The 23,628-nt window shown below is 45.5% G+C and overlaps 1 protein-coding gene and 1 long non-coding RNA gene across 2 annotated transcripts; one reads left to right on the top strand and one right to left on the bottom strand.

Annotated features, from left to right (window-relative positions):
• LOC127591131 (proprotein convertase subtilisin/kexin type 5-like) lies at positions 1–23,266 on the top strand. Its single transcript, XM_052050974.1, has 37 exons — positions 1–150; positions 1,483–1,587; positions 2,202–2,351; positions 2,592–2,735; positions 3,051–3,121; positions 3,355–3,449; positions 3,509–3,690; positions 4,137–4,334; positions 4,974–5,062; positions 5,140–5,243; positions 5,836–5,956; positions 6,580–6,774; positions 7,361–7,497; positions 7,593–7,715; positions 8,328–8,430; positions 8,495–8,685; positions 8,857–8,941; positions 9,980–10,083; positions 10,273–10,405; positions 10,490–10,605; positions 11,459–11,561; positions 11,851–11,987; positions 12,915–13,115; positions 13,211–13,279; positions 13,593–13,635; positions 13,783–13,925; positions 14,251–14,454; positions 15,582–15,665; positions 15,769–15,967; positions 16,868–17,079; positions 18,112–18,354; positions 19,902–20,153; positions 20,358–20,505; positions 21,582–21,805; positions 22,182–22,282; positions 22,435–22,618; positions 22,776–23,266. Exons 1-37 carry the CDS (start codon positions 1–3, stop codon positions 23,243–23,245), a joined length of 5,613 nt encoding a protein of 1,870 aa, XP_051906934.1. The 3' UTR covers positions 23,246–23,266.
• On the bottom strand, positions 15,873–22,946 carry LOC127591141 (uncharacterized). Its single transcript, XR_007959811.1, has 5 exons — positions 22,799–22,946; positions 21,560–22,601; positions 19,924–20,127; positions 16,794–17,061; positions 15,873–16,569 (listed from the first exon to the last, which is right to left on the bottom strand). It is a non-coding gene; the product is annotated as an uncharacterized LOC127591141 (long non-coding RNA).
• Positions 23,267–23,628: the final 362 nt, after the last annotated feature.

Genomic DNA, 23,628 nt, shown 5'->3' with positions numbered 1-23,628 from the left:
ATGGAGCTTTTCTTTGCATTGTGGATCGGAAACTTTCTGCACTTTTGCCAAGCCGCCATCTACACTAACGACTGGGCCTTGCGGATAAAAGGAGGTGCTAAATCTGCGACGGGGATAGCAGAGAAATATGGATTCGCAAATATGGGACAGGTACCGTAAGTCACCGCCAAACTAGCTAGCTATAACAAGCTACTTAGCTAGCTATACATTTATAAAATGCTAAAAAAATAAATAAAAGGAAAACTTGAAGTTATATTGTGCTGTTGAAGTGTTCCCTTGATTTTCTGAGATAGATAGAAAAATAGTGGGGGTCCACTGTACATACAGTCCATATACAGCTCTTACATTGGATCCTACTACATTGTTTCCAATGAGGTGGCCTGCTGAGTATAGTGAACCCAAACACTGCAAAGCCATATATAAAACAGCATTCATTATACGAGAGGCAACCATAAATTGTACTTTGGGAAGGGGCGCAGTAAATGAAAATGTATTCTACGCAATTTGCTGTGCAACATCTGCCTGGGCAGGGTGATATTTATGATCCTGGTGCGGGGCAGCGATGGTGGTGGGGAGAGCGCGGGAGGGATTTAGGTATCAAGTATTAAAACATTGATCAAACGTGACAGTCAAAGCTGCCGCGTTCAGTCGCAGTAAAGCAGCGGATGACAAAATATATAAATAAAGCGAGAGGTAATGAAGTGTCGCTGTAAGCTGCGGCGGATTTCAGTTAAAATATTAGTTTAATTACGTCAACGGCAACGCTTGTGTCGGGTTTAATTTACGCCGTCTTTCACCCCGCGCGGCCATTTAATTTGCCTTAGCCATATAATATTCATTATCGGAGCGGTTAACCTCGAAGCAGCAGGCCCGCCACTGTTTTAATCATATAGGAATTTGCCTCCCTCCGCCCACCCCACCGTCTGGGAACAGTGCAATATCCGAAAAGTGCGTTAAAAGGGAGTGCATTAATCACTGAGGACAAAATGGAAATAATCACGCTTTTAACACGTAAAACAGATGGGAGTTACGATATCATTTGAAAACATTTGAGAGAATAAGTCAATGTGTGGCTGATATGAAGGACACGAGGTCAGGAATCGATATTAAACATCCTTAATAGGAGCTCGATTTTATTCTTGTCACCCGCCTTATTATTATCATCCATTGAGCGCGTTTCCATGAAATGATCTTGCTGAGCGGCTCGAAATAAAAGCTGCTTATGAGATGACGTCTTGAGGCGACTAACGTTTCGCGGCTTGAAAAACGACTCTCAGGTGTACGGTTACCACGCGATTGTTAATTTATCAGCTGTTGAGTGTCGTATGAGTCACCTGGAGACTAAATTATGCATTTTCTATTACGATTTGGAAACTGGTCCCAGGTGTCTTATTAACTGATTTTTGTGAAAGGATCGAGAATTACTGCATATATATATATATACTGTATATATGATTTTTTTTTCGGCATCTGTGCACCGAGATCGGACAGCTGAGGAGTCATTACATCTTTCGCCACCACGAAACGGCGGCGCGGTCCACGGCGCCCAATGATACGTTGACAGCACGTGTCGCCATGGAGATCAAGGTATAGTAACGGATTGCTGACAGATGATTGAATTGAAAATTAGTCTGGTTATTATTTATTTTTCAGGCTCCTGCCTTCCTGTGTGGAGTTTGCATGTTCTCCCCGTGCCTGAGTGGGTTTTCTCTGGGTGTCTCTAAATCCAGTTTGAGTTATCTTTGATTGAATTTGATTCTTGGATATTTTCGGTCATGATAGAGAGAAATCTTTCAAATCTGGGAATCAAACTCTCACAATGGGGTCACAGATTTCATCGCAGATATCCAAATTTCACAAGCGCATGTTGGCCGCAGAGTTGTAGACTTCTTTCACTATACTAATCACAATAGTATAATAATCACAATAGTTACAGATATCTTAAATTATAATTAAAGCTAGCAAAATATGTAATTATGGGCAGCAATAACAAAGTTACAAAAAAAAAAAAAACGACCCTGATAACATAAGCTGTCCACTGTAGTAACCGCTGTCCCTGAATGGGTTCAACCCTACTTTGAAACCTGAACTACATATGCAAGCATTTTTTTCACCAGAGTGGATTGAAGCGTGGCTCAAAATATCAACGCGGTCCATTTTGGGCAATATTCTCATACCTTACATGTTCGCACGTTTTTAAGGTGGAATGGCTGCAACAGCAGGTGATCCAGAAAAGAGTCAAAAGAACTTTGTACTCCTTCAGCAAAAAGAGCTCCCAAAGTGGAGATGCGCTTCATCAGCACCTCGACTCCCACTTGAAACACTTCAAGGAGCACAAGCCCTGGTACAATGTGAGTTGATTGTATAGTGGTGCCATCTGGCCTTGGGCTTCAGTATTTATTTTTTTCGGACAGCTTTTTACATTTTCAGCCTGCATTAGAAACTAGTTTTCTACCGTCTACTCCCAACTTTGTCAAGCACAGATTGTAACTTTTTTAACCTGTCCACTGCAACCGCTGCCCCTAAAATGATTTCTACTCTTTTTCTACACCCCAGCCACTAATTTGGATGTGCCTCCATTTACTATGCAGCTCTGCGGTGAGGACTCCAAAGGCTGCCGGCCTCCCATGAACATTGTCGGGGCCTGGGGGAGGGGCTACACCGGCAGGGGGGTGGTGGTCTCCATCTTAGATGATGGAATCGATGGAGAGCATCCAGAGCTGAAACCGAATTACGTAAGTACCCCCGGGATGGGATGTGAGGCTTTCGGCATTGAGGGGTTTGGGGGGTGTACATTAATCATGATCAATTTAGCACAGCGCTTAGTGTAAGAGCGCATAACAGAGACAGATACAGCAGCCATGCTGTAGCTTTTGGGCCAAAATGCTTGGAGAGGACTATTGGAATGGACATGAGATGTCTGATCCACTTAGGAGTTGGGCGGACTGTTGCACAATGCTCTTTGTGATTGTTTTGATGAAACGGAGACAGATAGCTACTGGCATCTGGTTATACATACGTGCTGCTGCTCATAATCGAATCTCGTTCAGGATGCTCTCGCCAGCTTTGAAGTCAACGGACAAGAAGGACATCCGACTTATTCGGAGACGGCTGCCAACTAGTGAGAACTCCTTGATACTCGGCTGTCCTCTGCAACCCCCACCCCCTCCGAACATTGACCCTTCCTTTAATTCGTGCTCCATTTTCCCCGATTCTCCTGTAATTGCATGCATAAATGAATATGCAAATTCCCCGCTCCGTTTAGACTTCGGTCTTCTCGTTGGTTTGATGTAACGGAAATAGCCGCCCTCATACAATATGCATCCAGGCTCGTGTTCTGATGTTTCTCCGCAGTCATGGGACTCGGTGTGCAGGAATGGTAGCTGCCGCCATGATGGCAAACCACTCCACGTGCACAGTGGGAGTAGCTTTCCACGCAAGGATTGGAGGTGAGTCCACCAAGAGGTTTTGGAAGTGATCCCAACCCACTGGGCCGTCTCACCCGTAGGCGTTCGGATACTGGGTGGACTGGACGGAGAAGTGACAGACATAGCTGAGGCACAAGCGCTGAGCTTCAAACCGCAGCATGTGGATGTCTACTTGGCCAGCTGGGGGCCGGAAGATGACGGCGCCACTCTGGGTGGACCTGGAACTCTGACTCGCCTCGCTTTGGAGAACGGCATCCGAACTGTGAGATTATACCACATTTCCTGACAGTCTGGCTGGTTTGGTCACTCAGTACTCTATTGCCATTTCATTGGAGGTGGGGAAAAAAAAAAAAAAAAAAGAAGCAATCAACTCTGAGTGCCATTGACGTCAATTGCCGTCAAATACGTTTTTTATGAATATCAGCGGAGAAAAGACTTGGCCGACTCAGATTTTCTCGGTCATACAAAATGACATCACTCACAAGGATGCCCAGACACCAACCCGACCGACTATAGCTCCTAACACAAGTCCCTGCTGCATTTTTCTGTCATGAGCCACACAGCTTCAGTGGAAACCCGCTGATTAAAAGAGGAGCGGTAGCCACTATTGGAGCACGGCTTGTAAAAAGTTTCAAGGACGTTTCCCTTGTCGTTAACGAGGCTCACGCTTGATGAATGGCCTCGGTCTGCCGCTCTAATTAACAACAGGGTCGACACGGGAAAGGCTCTGTTTATGTCTGGGCAGCGGGAAGCGGTGCAAGTAGAGGTGACCACTGCTCGTGTGACGGCTACAGCAACAGCATCTACACCATCTCCATTAGCAGCGGCGCCGGCGGCCAGAGCCAGCCGAGCCACCAGGAAAGCTGCTCATCCATACTGGCTGCAGCCTCCACTGCAGACGACATTGTGAGTGGAGGGTGTAAAGAATGTTGAAAAAAAAAAAAGCCGCATTGGGCAGGTATTGCGCATGGAAGGGCGGATGCAAATTTTTCAAAAGCAATAAAAAGTACACAGTCAGATAGGAATTTTTTTTTAAATGGAGGGATTTTGTTTTGTTTTTTGATAGGCCACTTTTGAGATCCTGCAGGGCAAAAAGGGAACCATTTCTCCTTATGGGGCAAGTTGCACATACATTTTTTTTTTGAAAAGAAAAGTAAGTTAGGTGGTAGTTAGTAGGGTGGTTGCAGTTTGTTGAAGGATGATGGGACCATACCAGTTTTGATTCTGGGTAAGGAGGAGCCAATGTGATTTTTAAGAAAAAAATTTTAAAAAAGGAGGAAACAATTTCCCAAACAAAAGAGGGAGATTTTTTTTCCACCATTAGATACTGTTATAAGTGGTGCCCTGCCATGTCAATGCCAAGGCAATTTCCTAATGACAGGGGTGGACTTCAGCGGTGCACATGAGGACTGGAAATAGAATATTCCGCTCCAGTTGAAGTCCGTCACTGTACTTTTGCGCACTAATATCTCGCATCTTAGTCAGTCAGCTTGACTGAGGTCATTTGATGACCAACGTCTAAAACTCACGTCACGTGCTTCACAGTCACAACAGAGCTGCGCCTTGGATAAATGGGGCGCGGCCCTTTCGGTCTCGGCGGCGGCGGGCGTCATCGCGCTCACCCTGGAGGCCAAGTACGCTCGCCGCTATCCATCCTAACTAAGACATGAAATTAATTGCGTTGATGAGTTTATGTCCGACCTGTTCTCAGTCCTCTGCTCACGTGGAGAGACGTCCAGCACATCATTGTTCGCACGTCAGATACTCGCCAGCTCGCCGCGGAGGACTGGCAAAGGAATGGGGCAGGACACAAAGGTAATACACCACTGGAAAGGTAAAGAAGAAAATGGATCTTGATATCATATTAGATATGACATTGAAAATGTCCATACAAGTAAAAAAACGGTCATATTTAACCATAATGGAATCCATCGTAACAAATTCTGTCATGTCAATGTGACGGCTTGTCAGCCTCCAACAAGTCCCCTTTGCTAATAATTAGCTACAACCTTAATTGAATGAACCCTTTGCTGGCATTCCTAACTCGTTTCATTACTTGACTTTAATTACATTTTTAATCATACACCATCGGTGGAGGTAAGGACTTGCAATGTTTAATGACTTTAGTTGGCCTTTTAGCATGGCAATTACTTTACATAACATCAAAAAAAAAAAAAAAGATTTTCACACAATAGAAAATCACAAATGAATGCAATGTTTTGCTAAAAAAATTTTTGTCCAGAAACAAGTGAAAAAGCAAGCATTATGCACGAATGAAACATTGTGTGTACGTGGCAGAGATAAATGCCTACAAACTCCTGGGAGTGTGTGCAATGTGAAACTAGAGCACCTTTTATGTGTCATCTAATGACATGCGTGCATGTGCATGTGTGTGTGTGTCTCTTAGTGAGCCACCTGTACGGCTTCGGCCTACTGGATGCAGAGAGGATGGTATTGCAGGCAAAGCGATGGCGGCGGGTCCCCCCGCAGCGTGCTTGCACAGTGGAGGCGTCCCCTCCGTCGAAGCGGTACGATGACATCACGCGGCCACATCAGTCCTTCCCAACCTTAATTGAGTCAAGACATATTACATCACCCCTTTGAACTGAGCCGGGACATTTCCGATCGAATCAGAACCCCACTGATTCGTCCCACTTTTAAACCGAACCGTCCTTGAAGTGCACCCACTCGCACTCTCTTATTGAAGAGTTGCACAGCCCTGCTAATTAGCTCAAAGTCCAAACGGATTGCTCTGACGCCATCCCCGATACTACCGCCAGTCACAAGGGGCGATATTAGCTGGGATCTAGTAATTGGTATTGTAATGGGTGGCAGCTATCTTAGTGGTGCAAAAGTCCATTGAGTAAACCTCATTCAAGTGCTGATTTAACAGCCGCCACAATTATCCGTGTGATGGCATGAATTTCGTCATTATTATGACTTCAAGATGGCGCCGCGAGAGTGGCCTCCTTGACAGCAGCTCCAATACTTTTTGTTCTTCTATTTTCTTCCTTTCATAACTTTGCTGCTGTAAATTGGGAATTTTCTCCATTGTGAGACGAATTCACGTTTTCTTATTCTTATATTGGATATCGGGTGAGATTATGTACCTGGTGAAGTGTCTGACCATTTTCCTCCCTTTACCCAACAGAAGCTTGAATAGGGGAGGCGCACTGACATCGGTGCTGCAGACGTCCGTCTGCTCGGCCTCATCCCGAAGGCGGCAGCACGTGGCCTTCGTGGAGCACGTGGTGGTGCGTGTCACGGCGGCTTGCAGTCGCCGTGGCGACCTTTCCATTACGCTCACGTCGCCCTCGGGCACCGTGTCACAGCTTCTCGATAAAAGGTAGCATCTCTGGCTCACTCCTCATGCTGTGTCATCCATTACCGCCATCCTGCAGCACTTAGCCCTGCTGTGCTAAATCCTTCAATTTGAGGGGTGGGGATTTTCCCGTGCTTCTGATATTTTAGTGTAGCTTAAATTTTGGTTGTACATACGTGTAATATGCAGTAGAACCTCCAAAGTCAAATATCTTCCCTCTAAAGTCAACGACTAACTAACTGACTGACAAAATAGTAACTCACTAATTGAACTTGCTCACAGTTTAAACAAGCTTGTTTGGTAACTTAGCAGCTACAGAATAGATAACTATCTCACTGACAATTACGCTATCTCATCCATACTGACAAAACCAGCTAACAAGTGAAACTAGCATGATAGCTAACTAATAAATGAATGTTGCTAACATTTTTAAACCAATATCAAAAGATAAATATGCAGTTACCTAAGTAACTAACCAGACCTGTTTCACTGTTTGTCTCATGTGGGACAGCGACTGTGAAATACAGTGATCCCCCCCCCCCATCCCCCCTTCGACAATTTGTATGAAGCTGTCATAGTATCCGTGTGGTGACGATGATTTTTCATTTAGGCCTCATGACAACGCCTCTGAGGGCTTTCGCCAGTGGGAATTCATGACGACTCACTGCTGGGGGGAGAAAGCGGTCGGGGAATGGACCTTGAGCATCCGCGATTCGCCCTCTGAAGGGAGGGAAAACTCGCAAGCGGGTGAGCTCGTTAGCTTCTTTGAAAATAAAAAAAGTGAGGTGACAGATCACTACGGGCGTGGTTTTCATCTCTGCGCTCTTGTGTTTGTTGCACAGGTACACTAGAAAAGTGGTCACTGGTGATTTACGGCACCGCATGGCCGCCGTATCCCACTCGGCGAAGGTTTGCGCGTTCGGCCGAGATTCCGAAGGAAGCCGATTTTGCTGAGGAATACACAGGTGTGTGTTCGCCACTAGTGATCGAAATGGATAACTTTCTAATTACTGTCCAGAAGCTCTGAATCAACATCAAATACTGTATTGGCCCAAATATAAGACAGTGTTTTTTTGCATTGAAATAAGACTGAAAAAGTGGGGGTCGTCTTATATTCGGGGTCTAGACATTATACCCATTCACGACGCTAGATGGCGCCAGATATCAGTGAAGCGAATGTTGAACTTGAGTCCCCAGGCTAAAGTGAACCCCAGTCACGAAGAATAAAAATAAAAATAGCGGGAGTCTTTTATGAATGTGACTGCACTTTAGTTTACATATTCAAATGTTCAGATATTAAGATTTGAATGAGGCAAAATAACATGCTTTTTCTCTCAAATATTTTGTTAGAATCATTTGTTTCAGATGTATTGTAATTGTTTTCTGGATGAAAATTAATTTGATGATCAAAATGTCTTTTTTCAAACTTGAGTCTTGAAAAAGGGGGTCGTCTTATATTCGGGCCAATACGGTACATAACTATTTATGTAGCATGCAGTTGTCAACGTCTCTTTAATTTCTGTTGAAAATTTACAAAGCTTCACCCGTGCACTTTTCTGCATCTTTGCCCTTTCCAGGACCCTGCGACTCAGAGTGCACCGACGATGGCTGCGAGGGTCCCGGCCCGTGGCAGTGTGTCACATGTGCCCATTTTTTCCTTAAGTTCAAGAACAACACAAGGTAGTACCGGATGACCAGCTTTACCTCAAGCAAGCTTTTCACATGACTCCCATGTCTCCAACAGAATTTGCGTGTCCACGTGTCCGCGGGGATTCTGGGGTGACAGGCGGCGTTGCAAGCGCTGCTTCGCCACCTGTGAGAGTTGCACGGGAAGCCGCAGTGACCAGTGCACTTCCTGTCAAGCCGGGCATCACTTGACCGAGGGGACCGATACCTGCACCGCCGGCTGCGAGGAGGGCTACTTCCTGGACCACGGTGGGCTTTCTGGCTAACGAGAATGAGAAAATGCGGTTCTGTCATGAACGGCACGTGGCAAAATACCAGCCCCAATTGCGAGTGTGTGTGAGAATGTGAGAAAGAGCGCGAAAGAGTGCGCGAGTAAGACGGCGAGCTCACCGGGCCGTATTGTTTGAATTATCCCTGTAGATGCAAAGATGTGCAGGAAGTGCGGCGAGAACTGCTCGAGGTGCACGTCCTCCAGCGTCTGCAGGGAATGCAAAGCAGACACAAGGTGAGCCGAGCATCTGATGAGGCCGCCGAGAAGCGTTGGGTAAACAACTTGCACGTCTCCCGCGATACTCTTCGGCATCGCAACAATGGGCAAAGAGCCACGTTATGTTCTGCATCGCAGACGGGCTGATCAAACGCTATTTGCATTTTGCACTCAGGGAAGGACAAAACAAATCATGTGCAAATTTTTTGGAACACATGCAATTTACATGAACGGGATCGAAGTATAGTTAGGGGTGTTGGCTCATCATCATTTTTAGGCTATACGTTTGTTTTTTGCCTATACTTGTCGAACGGTACCATGTATAACTCATGATATTAATTATATTTAGCATACTCAAAATCTGAATTTGATATTGAATTATTATAATAATCGATTAATCTGCCAATTATTTTGTCAAATAAGTGAGAGGGGGAAAAGTTCTTTTTTCAAGTCAAGTCAGGTCAAGTACAACTTTATTGTCAAATGTGCACATACGGCACAGATGAAATTTCTTCTCTCTCAACCAGACAACAAGAAGAGCCGCTGCGGGTGGCCGCGCCACCATTTTCCATCCTTATATTGAAAAACAGGATCCAATAGCTCTAAAAACCTGACATGATTCCGAAAAAATGAGATCAGTCGAGGGATTCTGCACCCCAACATGAGTGAAAAACAGCTGCCAGCTCAAACGCAACTAAAATTGTGTACCCTCAACAATGATTTCACCAAGTCGGAACACTCGGCAAGCATTTTCATTTTGACTTGTTGACAGTGTTCAAGGAAATTACAAACTCCGATCACTGCTAGGCTATTTTAAGAACAGGCCTGCAGGCATCACTGTGGTGACCCCTGCTTTAGTTTCAAGTTTGCAGACGAGATCTTTAATGTGCACTTAAGCCAAGCTGACCTCGTGTCCGTTGCGTTCGCGGGGCTCTCGTCGAGTGAGTCACCCTGACGCCATCGCGTGATTGGCTGCGGGTGTCACGCCGCTGCATAATGTCTCTCTTCTCCCCGTCTCTCTTTTCCTTTCTTCCTCTTTTTCCGGCCTCGCTCCAGTCTGCATGGGAACCGCTGCCAGCGGAGTTGCGGGCCGGGAATGTACTACGACGAGGTAGAGGGCCTGTGCAAAGCTTGCCACCGGGTGTGCGCCACCTGTGCAGGTGAGACGTCAAAGCAGCCGCCAATTAAATACTTAAAAAAAAAAGAATTAAAAAAAATTTGCAGGTAAAATGAAGTTATTAAAAAACATTTCGCAGATCCTCAAGTTACGGCTCGTAGAAGCCCAATGCACTAAATGTGGTCAGGTTTGGAGAGACATGCTCTTATCTTCCCATTTTCTGGCTCATCAGGCGCCGGCGTGGAGGCGTGCACCCGGTGCGCCGACGGCTACCTGACGGAGGACTGGAGGTGCGTCTCCTCCTGCAGCAGCGGCTTTTTCGCCGTAATTCCCGAGATAGCCGACGGGCGTCGGATGTGTAGGAGGTGAGCGCACTGGTGTGTGCTCAGGTGTGGGCGGCTTGTTTATCTGCTGATGGCAGACCTCGTTCCCGTTTGGTGCTCCTGCAGGTGCGACGCCAGCTGCCTCACCTGTGTCGGGCCGAGCCGGGCCAGCTGCAGCAGCTGTTCCAGCGGTCGCGGCCTGCAGGAGGGCGAGTGTGTTCTCCAAACGCCGTGCGCAGATGGTCAGCGTCTGCCCGCTTTTTTTATTGGCTCGCGTCATTTCGCGTCTAAATAAACACAACAGAAAGCAGCACGCGCTCGTTCCGCTAGTTGCCGTCACACTTGAAACGCTCGCTCGTTGCTTTGACAGCAGCTTGTCAAATGCGGCTTGCTCGCCACACTTTCTGGGCATCAAATATGATTACATATTCCACCCAACAAATATTGGGATACGTAATATTATTCATTAGGTTGTCCAGCCATGACTCAAATATTTAATTAAATGAGATCTAATTTGAATTGAAGCCTTTCATGCACCCTGTAACATGATAAGCTCTCCACTGTCGTCACCGCTGTCCCCGAAAGGACTAATATAAATCTTTCCATTTACAAATTAAGAAACGAAATGTAATTTTTATTAAAGTGCCAATGAATTAATCTGACTTCAATCTGAATTGTACTGAACCTACAACAAATGGATATATTGCATGACCCCCCCCCCCCCCACCCTACATACATGGCCAGTCAACCAATCAGATCATGGATCTCGCCCACTACTTAACGTTTCGATGTCACTTTTCAATGCATCGTCAAATAAAACATTTCAAAAACAGCAATTACATTCTTGAAATTGCCAGTTGATCAGACGCTTTGTTAAATCATGAAATAATCCGTTAAATAACACAACTCACGTTAATAACAGATCATGGAATACAGTCTATTAAAAAAGGTTCAATGTCAATAATTAAAATTCAATTTCACACACGACCAAGTCAATCGTATTTTGATATTTTACATTTGATCCACATTGAATTTGACATTTAATTCATGAACCCTTGGCAGAAACAGATACTCAAGATATTTTTTTGATGGCAGGAGAGTACCAGGACAACGATGGGACGTGCCACACATGTCACCCGACATGCTTGAATTGCTCGGGGCCGCGGCATCATGACTGCACCGGCTGTGGCGCCTCACAGTCAGTTTGACTCGCTCAATATAATGCTGAGTCGCATTGTTTTCTAATACTGTACAATTGTGATCAATAAGCCAAAGTGCTGAGGAGCACTTGAAACTGATGTGTGTGTGTGTGGGGGGGGGGGGGGGGGGGGGCATTGTAAATTTCGGTCCAGATTCTGTTCCGAAAGGTTACAGCATCGTGCCAATTGAGTGGGGAATTGAACCAAAAAAAAATTCAAGTTACTGACTGGCATAATTGAAATGAACAGAATTTGAATGTGTGGTGATTTTTGGTTTGGTCATTGCAGCGCTCTGGACGAGGGCCGCTGCCTGGCCGAGTGCGCCCGCGGCAAGTACCAATCGGGTGGGCGCTGCCACCTGTGTGACCACACCTGTGCCACTTGTGTGGAGGCGGGGCCTAACAACTGCACCAGTTGCGATAAAGGCGAGGACCCACTGTCTCTTTTCATTCATTCATCTTCCGAGCCGCTTGATCCTCACTAGGGTCGCGGGGGGTGCTGGAGCCTATCCCAGCTGTCTTCGAGCAGTAGGCGGGGGACACCCTGAATCGGTTGCCAGCCAATCGCAGGGCACACAGAAACGAACAACCATTCGCACTCACACCTAGGGACAATTTAGAGTGTTCAATCAGCCTGCCACGCATGTTTTCGGAATGTGGGAGGAAACCGGAGCACCCGGAGAAAACCCACGCAGGCCCGGGGAGAACATGCAAACTCCACACAGGGAGGCCGGAGCTGGAATCGAACCCGGTACCTCTGCACTGTGAAGCCGACGTGCTAACCACTGGACTACCGGGCCGCCCCCACTGTGTCTTGTTACCTTTCATTAGCTCTGTCTGCTTGTCCTTTTTTTTTTTTTTTAACACCGTCAAATGAATGAATGAATTAAGTGACACTTCTTAACTAAGAGACGCGCTTTGTATGTTAGAACCGAGTTTAGCCTGGGTTGCTAGTGGAAGTTTCGGAGCGTCTTCACCACATGTGCATGCATTACATCATCTATATGAAAAAAAAAAAAATCACAAAAATTAGGGCAAATGTTGTTGTAGTTTGAAATTACGTGAAATGTGGTAGTTTGTAGTGTATTTAAAGTTTAGATTAATTGTATAGAAAAATTAAACATTTTTAGGAGGGTGCCAATTACTCACGTTTTTTTCAGCGGGGCTCTGCTTCGTCTTGATTACGATTCCTGTACTCGGCTGCAACCAGCAGTGGCGGTTTTGATCCACTCAACTTTCTTGTGGACTAAAAAAAAAAAAAACAACATGACATCACCTATTTTGCTTCATACGTAGCATTTAATGTTTTAGATGACAATTGAACAATGAGCGAGCGTTTGTAAACTCCCGCAGATAAGTTCAGAATGGAGCGTTATCTCCACCGAGGCCGCTGCGTGGACGCCTGCCCCGAGGCGTTCTACCACACCAAGGAGCGGAGCTGCGAGGCCTGCTCGCACCGCTGTATCCTTTGCACAAGCTCCGCCCACTGCCTGAGGTGCGACTCCTCCTACTACGTGTCGGATGGCACCTGCGTCAAACTGGAGTGCGGCGAAGGCAAGCCAAGTCTCGCTGGCCCCACTGGCCTTCTGCACTTCGACCCCCCCCCCCCCCACTCCCCCAAAAAAGTGCATTTCCTGCTTATCTTGCAGGCGAAGTCGAGGATCCCGATTACAGCGACTGCATGGCCTGTGAGGAGGGCTGCAGGCAGTGTGTCCTATGTGAGATCACACAAACTACTTCCCCCATCACGGGCTGAGCCCTCCTGACCACACTGTCGGCAACACTCAAAATAGATCAAAGTTGTCTCGCACTTTTGAAAAAAAAAAAGTACTCACACTCTGTACTTTTAAGCAGAAGTACAGATATGTGGGTTAAAAAAAAGACACAGTTTATAACAGCCAAGATGATTCAAGCAAAGCTCTTTTTGTAATCATGACCTCATTATCATAAAATGACTTAAAAAAATAATGTATTCTCGTAAAATGACAGTTTGACTGTTTTTCTTACGAATTCTTCTTACGTTTCCGACAGATAACCCCCGGCATTGCCTGTCCTGCAAAGAAGGCTTTTACAAGTAAAGCCTTGTGTGATCTCGCCTTCGTCTCTCCTCGCTCAGCCTCTCGCTTTACTGATCTTGACCAACGTTTCGGCCTTGAAGAGTGAAATGGACGAAGGCAGGAGTAAAAGGGAGCTCATCGACTGCTGCCGTTTTTGTCTTCAGCTTCCAGGATGGCTGCTACAAAAACTGCCCCGCCAAGACGTACGGCGTAGACGAGGAGATGACTTGCTTCCCGTGCGAGGACAACTGCGCGAGCTGCGACCAGCACGAGTGCTACTGGTGCGAAACGGACCTCTTCCTGTCAGGTAGCGCCTCTCCTACTAATCTGGCACTCTTGAAAGCATATAAGTGATATTTCTTTTTTTTTGGGTGTGGGGCTGCAATAAGTCTGTTCTAAGTTTTGAGAGACTTTATAGGTGCTACCGTTTTCGTTTGCAATCCGGCGGGCTCAGTAGTCAACTCTTCTAAGATATCGTAGTAATTCCATTCGTTAATTTCTACTTGCCGATTTTATGATGGGAAAGAGGGGAGTGGAGGTTAGCACATTTGCCCCAGATTTCTGAGGTTTGAATTTAAGTGTAAAGTGACATGGCCAACTAGTAGCGTGGCATGCATATTTTGTTCCCTCAGAGGGAAAGTGTGTTTCCGTATGCCCCGAGGGTTATTACGGCGACGAGGACACCAATGACTGTGAGGAGTGCCACGTCGACTGCATGTCCTGCAGTGGCCCCGGACGTGACGACTGCGTGTCGTGCCGCGATGGCGCAACGCTGGAAAACGGACGGTGCGTGACAGACGAAGACGACGTCTGTCCCGTGCTGTCCTTTCGCAGTGGTGAGAATCACAATTCAACAGTTTCTTCTCCAAAATTAATAAACAATTTCAGCTTACGGACTCAATCAGCATGAATGCATCTCTGCCAGAAAGACTTTGTGGTGATTGTGTGCGTGGATTATTTAGTCCTCTTTCCAAGACTTTCAGAAACCTCTAGGCAGCCACTTGTATTTTGGGGGGAGGCAAGTCATGCAATTCTAGGAATTAAAAAATAATAACAACAAAACAATTTTTGGGGTAGGTGTATTCTAATATTCGTTTATAAGATGTGGATATTACAATTACTCATTTTATCTGTATGGGAAATACAATTTGTGTATTTAACCAGTTTTTATAACTGAAAACGAGTGGTATGTTTAAAAATAAAAGGTCTCTAGAGCAAAAAAGTAGATCAAAATAAATCTGTTTCCATGGATATGAATACACACCAAGTTAGATATTAGGTGAAAAACAAGATTGGATTATAAGAAGTGTCTTTAAGTACTTGAGGATGAGTTAAAATTTGACCCACTAATACTAAAGATGTGCTATCCAACACAATACAAAGGTTAAATCACTTGAAGAGGCTAAAACGAACATTGGAAATGAAAAAAAGGGTCATCTAACAATCCTAAGAATAAAAATACAAGCTAGTTTACGACCTAAACAACACTAGCCAAGCGTAAATTGGCATTTTTTTGTGTTGATCTATATGGTTTTATACCGCAAATTTATGTCACATTTGTGTCACTAAATTCAATCAGTTGTCACCTAGCTTTAGCTTCACAGTTAGCACCGTTGTTGAGCCAAAAATTGTAACGAGACCCAAATATCTGTGTCTAAACAATTTAATTCAAAAGTTGAATTTACATGCTGTGACTGCTTTCGGATTTGGAGTGGTACTCTCAAAATTACACAACGCATTTTCATGTAACTTTGTATTAAATTCGGGGTGTCTGAGAGGGAAAACCTACTTTATCGAGCGATGGAGAACAGGTCAAGGCAGCGTGCTCTTTGAAAAGCAATTCGTTTGTTTGCAATGTCAATATAACTAATTTTGATCGGAACATTTCTGGGGTGTAACGGGTAGTCACCTGTTGCTTCAGGTTTCCAGGCTGTCATGATCGCATGTGTGTTTGGTCCTGCAGGTGATGGCGAATGTGCACCGTGCCATCCATCGTGCGAGTCCTGCTCGGGAAAAAACAAGAACCAGTGTACCAAATGCACAAATGGTGTGTGGGAATCTCACTCACAAGCTTTTTTTAAAAAGCATTATTAACAATGTCTCTACCACAAACAAAAATGTAATCTATACCACGAGTGGTGCTCTTCCAGGACGCTTCCTAAGCCCTCAACAAACGTGCGTGACAAAATGTCCGCCGGGTTCGTTTGGCGACCGGCTGAGCGGCGAGTGCGAGATGTGCCCCGCCGGGTGTTTGGACTGCGTGGACCTTAAGCGCTGCACCCGCTGCCTGAGCCATTCCACCGCGATTTTGTTCCTGCAGGACGGCCAATGCGTCCAGCAGTGCGTCAGGTGAGATTTTAATTAATCCCGCTCTTATCGGGAGTTCCAAAGAGCACATGCATACGATGTACGCTTCCAAAATGTTATTCCAAATGTCGTATAATTGAAGAATATAACTTGCTTGCTTTCGGAACTGCGTAAAACTTACTCATGATTATTTTTTAATTACTCCCATGAGTTATTGTTATGTCTCCTCGGGTCCCTTGAAAAAGTCAAGTTTATTTTCCATATTACGTCCATAATGTTCACATAAATGAAAACACTGCTAGAGGCATCCTGAAGACTCTTAAAAAAATAAAGTCTCATCCTTGACATATTCACTGGCCATCATTTTGACTTTTCTTCCTTGACATTTATGAGCAATTAAATCCACACTGCCTGAGCGTCATGTCCTTGCACGCCATATCCTTGGGTGTCCATTAGCGCTCAGATAACGGGGATGAGAGTCGGCCCAACTTGGCTTTATTACCTCCGCCAAGGAGCTTATTGCTGCATGCCAGTCACAAAATTATGACCTCAGACCAGGAAAAACACATTGAAACGTCGTTGGAGTTCTTACTTAGAAAATTGATGGACGGTACAGTACTTTGACTTCAATGAGAAGCGGAAATCTGTAGACAAAGGGGGACTGTATAAACTACGTTTATGTGGATTTGGGGGGGTTTTACGAGATATTGCCTTTTTTTTACGCAACAGGTTTAATGTGAAAATTGGCATGCAGAGATGTGGCAGTATCGTCTCTATGCAGTTATTAGGCCGAAAAGAGTCATCATTTCGTTCAGGACAATGTTGATATGTAAATTCCCCATGTGTTATATACACTTATGTCACTTACCGATAACCTCGGAATGTCAATCCGTCTTCAAAGTACACCAAGTTGTATTCATCTGGAGCAAATGATCTCGACAGAGGCTACCCGGTCGGTCAGGTGTGTCGAAGCTGCGCGTCGGGCTGCGCGTCCTGCATGAACGCCACCTCCTGCCAGAGCTGTGAAGAACCTGCGCTGCTGCTCAATCACCAGTGCGTGCGGGAATGTCCCGCGGGCCACGCGGTCCACATCTGGGAATGCCGACGCTGCCCTCCGGCCTGTGAAGAGTGCAACCCTTTTGGAGAGTGCACAGGTGAAGGAAAATGTTTGTCAACTAAGGTTCATAATTCATTTTTAAAACAGACACGTGGGTGAGATGAGGTTAAAATGTGTGAGCTCAATTCATCTGTCACTATTGAATCGCTTCAGAATCAATTTTCGTATTGACTATTCCATTGAGTACTCAAGGAATCGGATGGTTTTACATCCCCTATTTTTCTGGTCGACCCCCCCCCCTCCCCCCCGCCCCACTCCACACCCCCAGCTCTATCGACAAACATAACGGCACTCACAGTCATGTATTCTATGTCTTCTGCCAAGAATGATATAAGTGCCATACTGATGAGCTGAGAGAGGAGCTGAGATGTCTCAGTGAGGTGTTATTATGTCCGTATCATCCGGGCAGGAGTGGAATTCAAAACACCTCAATGACCAAAATAGTTGCAAAAGGCATGCAGGGACACCACAGGGTGCAGAATTCAACAGAGGAGACAGAAAAAAATGACCATTCATTCATTCATTCATTCATCCATCTTCCTAACCGCTTGATCCTCACTAGGGTCGCGGGGGGTGCTGGACCCTATCCCAGCTGTCTCCGGGCAGTAGGCAAGGGACACCCTGGATCGGTTGCCAGCCAATCGCAGGGCACACAGAGACGAACAACCATTCGCACTCACACTCACACCTAGGGACAATTTAGAGCGTTCAATCAGCCTGCCATGCATATTTTTGGAATGTGGGAGGAAACCGGAGCACCCGGAGAAAACCCACGCAGGCCCGGGGAGAACATGCAAACTCCACACAGGGAGGCCGGAGCTGGAATCGAACCCGGTACCTCTGCACTGTGAAGCCGACGTGCTAACCACTGGACTACCGGGCCGCCCAAAAATGACCATATTATTTATATTTATGATATTATGGGGTGCCATTTTTGCCTATTAAAATACACCTTACAAAAAAATGTTGTTCTGGGGGAGTGCGGGCTGGAATGGATGAACGGCTTTTCCATTTATTTCATGGAAAGATTATTTTGAGTCTGCCACGAAAAAATGTTTCCTTTTCGCAGCCTGCGAGGAGTATCACTTCCTCCACGAGGGCACGTGCGTGCTCGACTGCCCCGACCGCTTCTTTGGCGATAACGAGCGACGGGAGTGCCTGCGCTGTCACCCTGACTGCCGCTTGTGTGACGGCCCCAGAAGCGACGACTGCGATGCTTGTGTGGACTCCCGGGCCACAATGCGCAACGGAAAGTGCCTGACGGCGTGTCCCGCTCGGACCTTCATGGACAGTGCGACGGGAGAATGTCAAGGTACGTACACGCACACACACACACAGACTTCTCACCTCACTCACGAGCTTTCCCTCTTTTCACACAAACATGCACTCTGTCTCACACTACTGTGCATGTGAGACAATGCGTGAGTGTGTGTGTGAGAGTGAAAGACAGCAAAAGTGTTTAAAAGGGCGTGGGAGTATGCATGTGTGTATGTCTGTGTGTGAGAGGGAAATAATGTGTGAGATAGCGTGTGTGTGTGTGTGGATTTGAGTTTGCATTTGTGTTAGACGGCACTCCCAAACTCTCTTTCACGGCCAGTCGCACGCATACACAGTTAGTTACACTTACTCTCACGCAAACTCTCACGCCATTCCAACAATCTCACACTGTCTTGCTCTCTGACACACGGTCACACACGTAGACCTTTTCACTCACGCTTGCTCTCCATCGCAGTCACTCTCACACACTTTCTCTGACTCACGGCACACTCACACTGCCTCACATCTTGCCCACTAACACTCTCACACAAATTCTCTCAAACAAAAACAAGGGAGCCTCACATCTTGCCCACTATCACTCTCACACTCATTCTCGCAAACACAAGCAAGGGAGCCTCACAAGCACAGTCTCACACAAACTTTCTCTCTCTCACACACATACACACACTACTTTCTCTCTCTCTCTTGATTATGCATGTGACCTCACCTCTCACACTATCTTGCTGGCTTTCTCCAGCTCACAAGCACTCATAGAACCCTCCAGCTCGCATGTATCGAGAGTCTCTCGCAGCCACACTTTTGCGTACTTTCTCACATAAATGCTCCCACTCGCTCTCTCTCACTCACACATATTCACACATTCTCTCTCGCACTTACTAAATGTAACAAAGTCTCACTCACTGTCACACACACACACATTCTCCCACTCTCACACACGCACAAACCCCTTCAACTTCCTCAGTTGACTTGCATCTCATTTTTTAGTCAACATTAAGAAGTTCTCCCTCTGAGCTCACTGAATAATTTTAGTGCAGATTAAAATAGCAGTGACACTCCTCAGAAGTTAGGCAGCTGTCACATCGCCTCCAGATAGAAACTCGACTGCTTTCATAACCCCCCGTGACCCCGCTGCAAAATTGCTTCTCATTGCATCCGGCGCCAGTATTTTTTACTTTATTTTTTTAAACTTTCCCTTTGTAATTACAATGACTTTTTTCTTGTAACATTAAAACTTTTGGTTTTTGTACAATGCATTTTTTTCCTCTTTCCCCTCACAGCCCTGAAAAAAATGTTTTCATAATGTTGTTGCTTTTTATGTTTTTTTCCCCCCTCTTATATAGTTAAAAATTTATTTCCTGAACTTACAATTTTTTTTCTTGTAAATTCCGATCCTATTTTGATTTTTATTTACTAAAAACATGACTTGTGCATTCCTATAGCGCGACCTTTTATATTATTATCATATGTGATGCTAATATAACTATTTCATTCCATGTCATGCATCGTGAATTTTTAATGTGACTAATTATATTTTATTCTGCGACTAAATCGTCCCAAATTTGGTTTTGCTTTTGGTTTTAGAGTGTGACGTCTCCTGCCTCACCTGCGTCGGGCCCCTGGCCGGCTCCTGTTCTGGCTGCGGAGAAGGCCACAGACTGGAGAGCCACACGGAGGAGGCCCACGGTCGCTGCGTGCCGTCGGATGTTGAGTGTTCGCCACACGAGTACGTCGACGAGCGCGGGGGTTGCCGGCCTTGTCACAATAACTGCCGCCGCTGCTCCGGCCCGGGAAAGAACCGCTGCGTGAGCTGCAGGCAGAGACACCTTCTGCTCAGTGAGTTCAATCTTTAAAAGGTCCTGTTAGTGATTACAGCGTTATTTAGGGAAACCTTTAAGTGTACATTTTATTCCTCTTTCATGTTTTTTTCGTCTTAAATAAAAGACAGTAACCTAGTTCTGCATTTCATTAAATATAGCAAGTGCATGCGTGTAGAAAGTGGACCAAAACAACAAAAGAAATCCATCCCCTCACCACTAGATGGCAGCTGCGTGGACGTATGCCCACCAGGTTTCTACACTGACGAGTCGTGGCAGAAATGTGAAGCGTGCCACCCGACTTGTCAGTCCTGTGTCGGGAAACACGGCCACGAGTGTCTGGCCTGCAAGGACCGGCTCTTTCGACACGGGTAACCTTCATTCTTTTACTATCTGATCTGAATCAAGGTTAGTATTGTTAAAAAATTGTAAAAAGAGCTTAATCATAAAACTAAGCATAAAATAAAAGTAAACCTTTTTTTTTTTTAACATGGATTCAAAAGCATTTGCACTTTAGGCAAAACAGTTCTATTGGCAGCCTGCAGCATAACACCTTAATGCTTATGCACCATGTTTGCTTTGAGTTCTGCGCTCCACTAATTGACCTGAGAACCATCCTGGTTTATATTCATCAGAATTTCTCAAATGGATTCAGAACCAAAGCCATTAGATTTATAATTCATAAAAGATAAACTAAAATGAAGCAGTTTTGAAAAAACAAAAGTCCTTTTTTAAAAAACTTATAATCTCGCTCTAAAAACGAATCAAATCAAAACAACAAAAAAATCCTGAAAAATCCCAAACTATTTTAACCTTGATCTGATTTCACAAACCGGTATCGTTTTACAATCGCAGAATTGACTGTTGCAATACGCAATGACGCAATATTAAGTTTCTATATGATGTCATCATTAAACAACGTTGCTATTGGATGAAATCGCAATTCTAATCAACATGTGATGTCGTCGCGATTTGATTTCAACATGTTAAGATATTGGTGATCCGACGACTATGATGACACAGTTCAATGGCCCTGAAACGTTTTTCGGGGGCGGGGCACAAATGTGACATACAGTGCGTGCATTAATGAAGGTTTTTAATCCATAGTCAAACATGTGGCAACATCTTCAGGAATTTCCAGTCCCTGTTAAGAAAAAAAAAAAAAAGCCCACTATCAGCAAGCTCCTAACTTTCCGCGTGGCGTCGTTTCTTTGAAGCAAATTACATTGTAGATTCACTTCACACGGCTGTAAAATGCTAATTGCTGCTGATGTTTAATTGGTGGACGGCGATGGAGAAAATTAAATTAATGTGGCGCTAAATTGCAATTAAATCCTGACCAGTTTATTCAGATGACTTGTATAGCAAGTGTGCAAATGAAGCCTTCATACTTTGTTTAATGGAGCGCCATCGCCATACACTGACCTCTGCATCTTCTTTGTCACAGTCACTATGGCAACCAGGGCTCCGGGACATGCGAGCCGTGCGACCCCACTTGCGTCGAGTGCTCGGCGGACGGGCGCTGCCTTAGCTGCACGTCGGGACTGGTTTTCATGCCGCGGGAAGGCCGCTGCCTCCACGCCTGCCCTCGCGGCTTCTACCGCCGCCAAGTTGACGATGACACATACGCTACGTGCGAGCGTTGCCATGGCAACTGCGCAACCTGCTCAGGTCAACATGACATTGATTACAAAGCAGAAATGGGAAATGAACAGATACAGCGGAGCCATCAGAGACGGGGGTCAAGATTTTCAAAGAACCACATAAATTTGCCTAATGCTAATGCAAAATGCCATAGACGGGCGAACGAACAGCAACAGTATTTGGTATTGTAACAAACGCAAAAATGCATATTGGTACACAAACGGTGGCGCAACATGTCAACAGACAATATAACCATACTCACGGGCATACGTAAATTCTTTATTCTGCGGAAAACGGAGCTTTAACCCGTAACCACATAAGGGGCATCATTTGGTGAGCTACTGTCAAGTTGTTCCAATGTTAAACCATCATAGCTTATACTTTATGATAATATATTTTGCAGGAAAAATCTCTCACTCCTGTGACTCGTGTGGCCCTGGTTACCTCCTGTCAGGCAGTACGTGCGTGTCTTTGTGCCAGACGGCCGAGTACGTGCGAATTCAGGTACAGTACAATCGGCCAGATTCGAAGAACGTTCCTGTTGACCAATGAATGTATTTTATGTTTTTTTAAATCATTACAATAAAGAATAATCCTTTTTTCCACATAATAATTCTAATAATGACAAATGTTTATCTCCCTCCATTGTCTGTCAGGGTTCCGGTCACATCTGCGAGGACTGCGACGCCTCCTGCCTGCGCTGTGAGGGTCCCGGCCCGGCCAACTGCAGCGCGTGCCCCCCACACGCTATCCTTGAAGTCGGGGGGCGCTGTCTCCCTTGCTGCCACACTGCTGCCGCCGCCCACAGACAGGATTGTTGCAACTGCACGGAAACGACAGGTAGGCGGCATTAGTCAATTTTTGTATTCTAATAGACCTTAATTATAATATGTATTTAGTATTTTGAACTTGTGAATATTAATGTAGTTATTCACTCATGTTTTTTAAACCTTTAAAACATCTTACATTTTTAATATAGAGTTGTTATTTTTTCCAGGGGCGTGTGTCCTCAGTACCAACCTGGCGTTCAGGAACGAGGAAGAGGAAGTGGAGGAAGAGGAGACGAGAGGCAACCTGGTGGTCTTCATCATGGCGTGCATCCTTCTAGTGGGCGGACTCGCCGGCGGCGCCGCCATCTTCCTAATCCAGCGCTTTCGCTCCAAGAGGACTCCTACGGAAGGGACCCCGCACGGCTACGAGAAGTTGGGTTCCAGTTCCGGCTCCATTTCCGCCGGCAACTGCTCATCCTCGTCTTACTACAAAGGTACGCAGATGGTGGACTTGGGAGAAAGCTATTCGGTCGCAAAAGGGGATGAAGATGAGGACGAGGAGGACATTGTGTATATGAGTCAGGACGGGACCGTCTACAGGAAGTTCCGCTACGGACAACTGGGAGACGATGATTTGGAGTACGACGACGAGAGCTACACATCCATGAATCGGGTTTTTGTTTCCCACCTAAAATAAGGATGAGAAATATCCAAATTATTTTGATGACTTCTTCATTATTGATACAACTCTATAAAAGTGTGCAACTGTCATCATTTGTTCTTTCTCAACCATGAATGTTGGTCGAACTTAAATTTACTTTAAATTTTCTTGAGATATAAAACAAAACTCAATTTTAAGGGCAGGAATTAATAGAGGAAAGTTACAGAAATTCCGATATTTTTCACGGTTAATTGGGACCTGAACCAGCCGAGCAAAGTGAATAACCGTGAAGTAGGATTTGCCGCCCACCTAGGCTGTTTCACAGTATGTTAGCACCCTCTGTTGGTGAAAGTCAGAGACCACAAGCAGTTGACAACAGACCAGTTACGTCTATGGACATGTGGGAGTAAACTGGATGG

This window comes from Hippocampus zosterae, chromosome 18 (assembly GCF_025434085.1).
Source record: "Hippocampus zosterae strain Florida chromosome 18, ASM2543408v3, whole genome shotgun sequence".
Lineage (NCBI taxonomy): Eukaryota > Metazoa > Chordata > Actinopteri > Syngnathiformes > Syngnathidae > Hippocampus > Hippocampus zosterae.
This window is presented reverse-complemented; position numbering and strand designations above follow the sequence as displayed.

Bases quoted from the DNA above. Each gene is read 5' to 3' on its own strand.
- LOC127591131 (XM_052050974.1), top strand. From the start codon at position 1: ATGGAGCTTTTCTTTGCATTGTGGATCGGAAACTTTCTGCACTTTTGC. The intron at 3,691-4,136 runs GTGAGATTATAC...AATTAACAACAG, and splicing joins TGGAGAACGGCATCCGAACT to GGTCGACACGGGAAAGGCTC. The intron at 8,686-8,856 runs GTGGGCTTTCTG...TTATCCCTGTAG, and splicing joins GGGCTACTTCCTGGACCACG to ATGCAAAGATGTGCAGGAAG.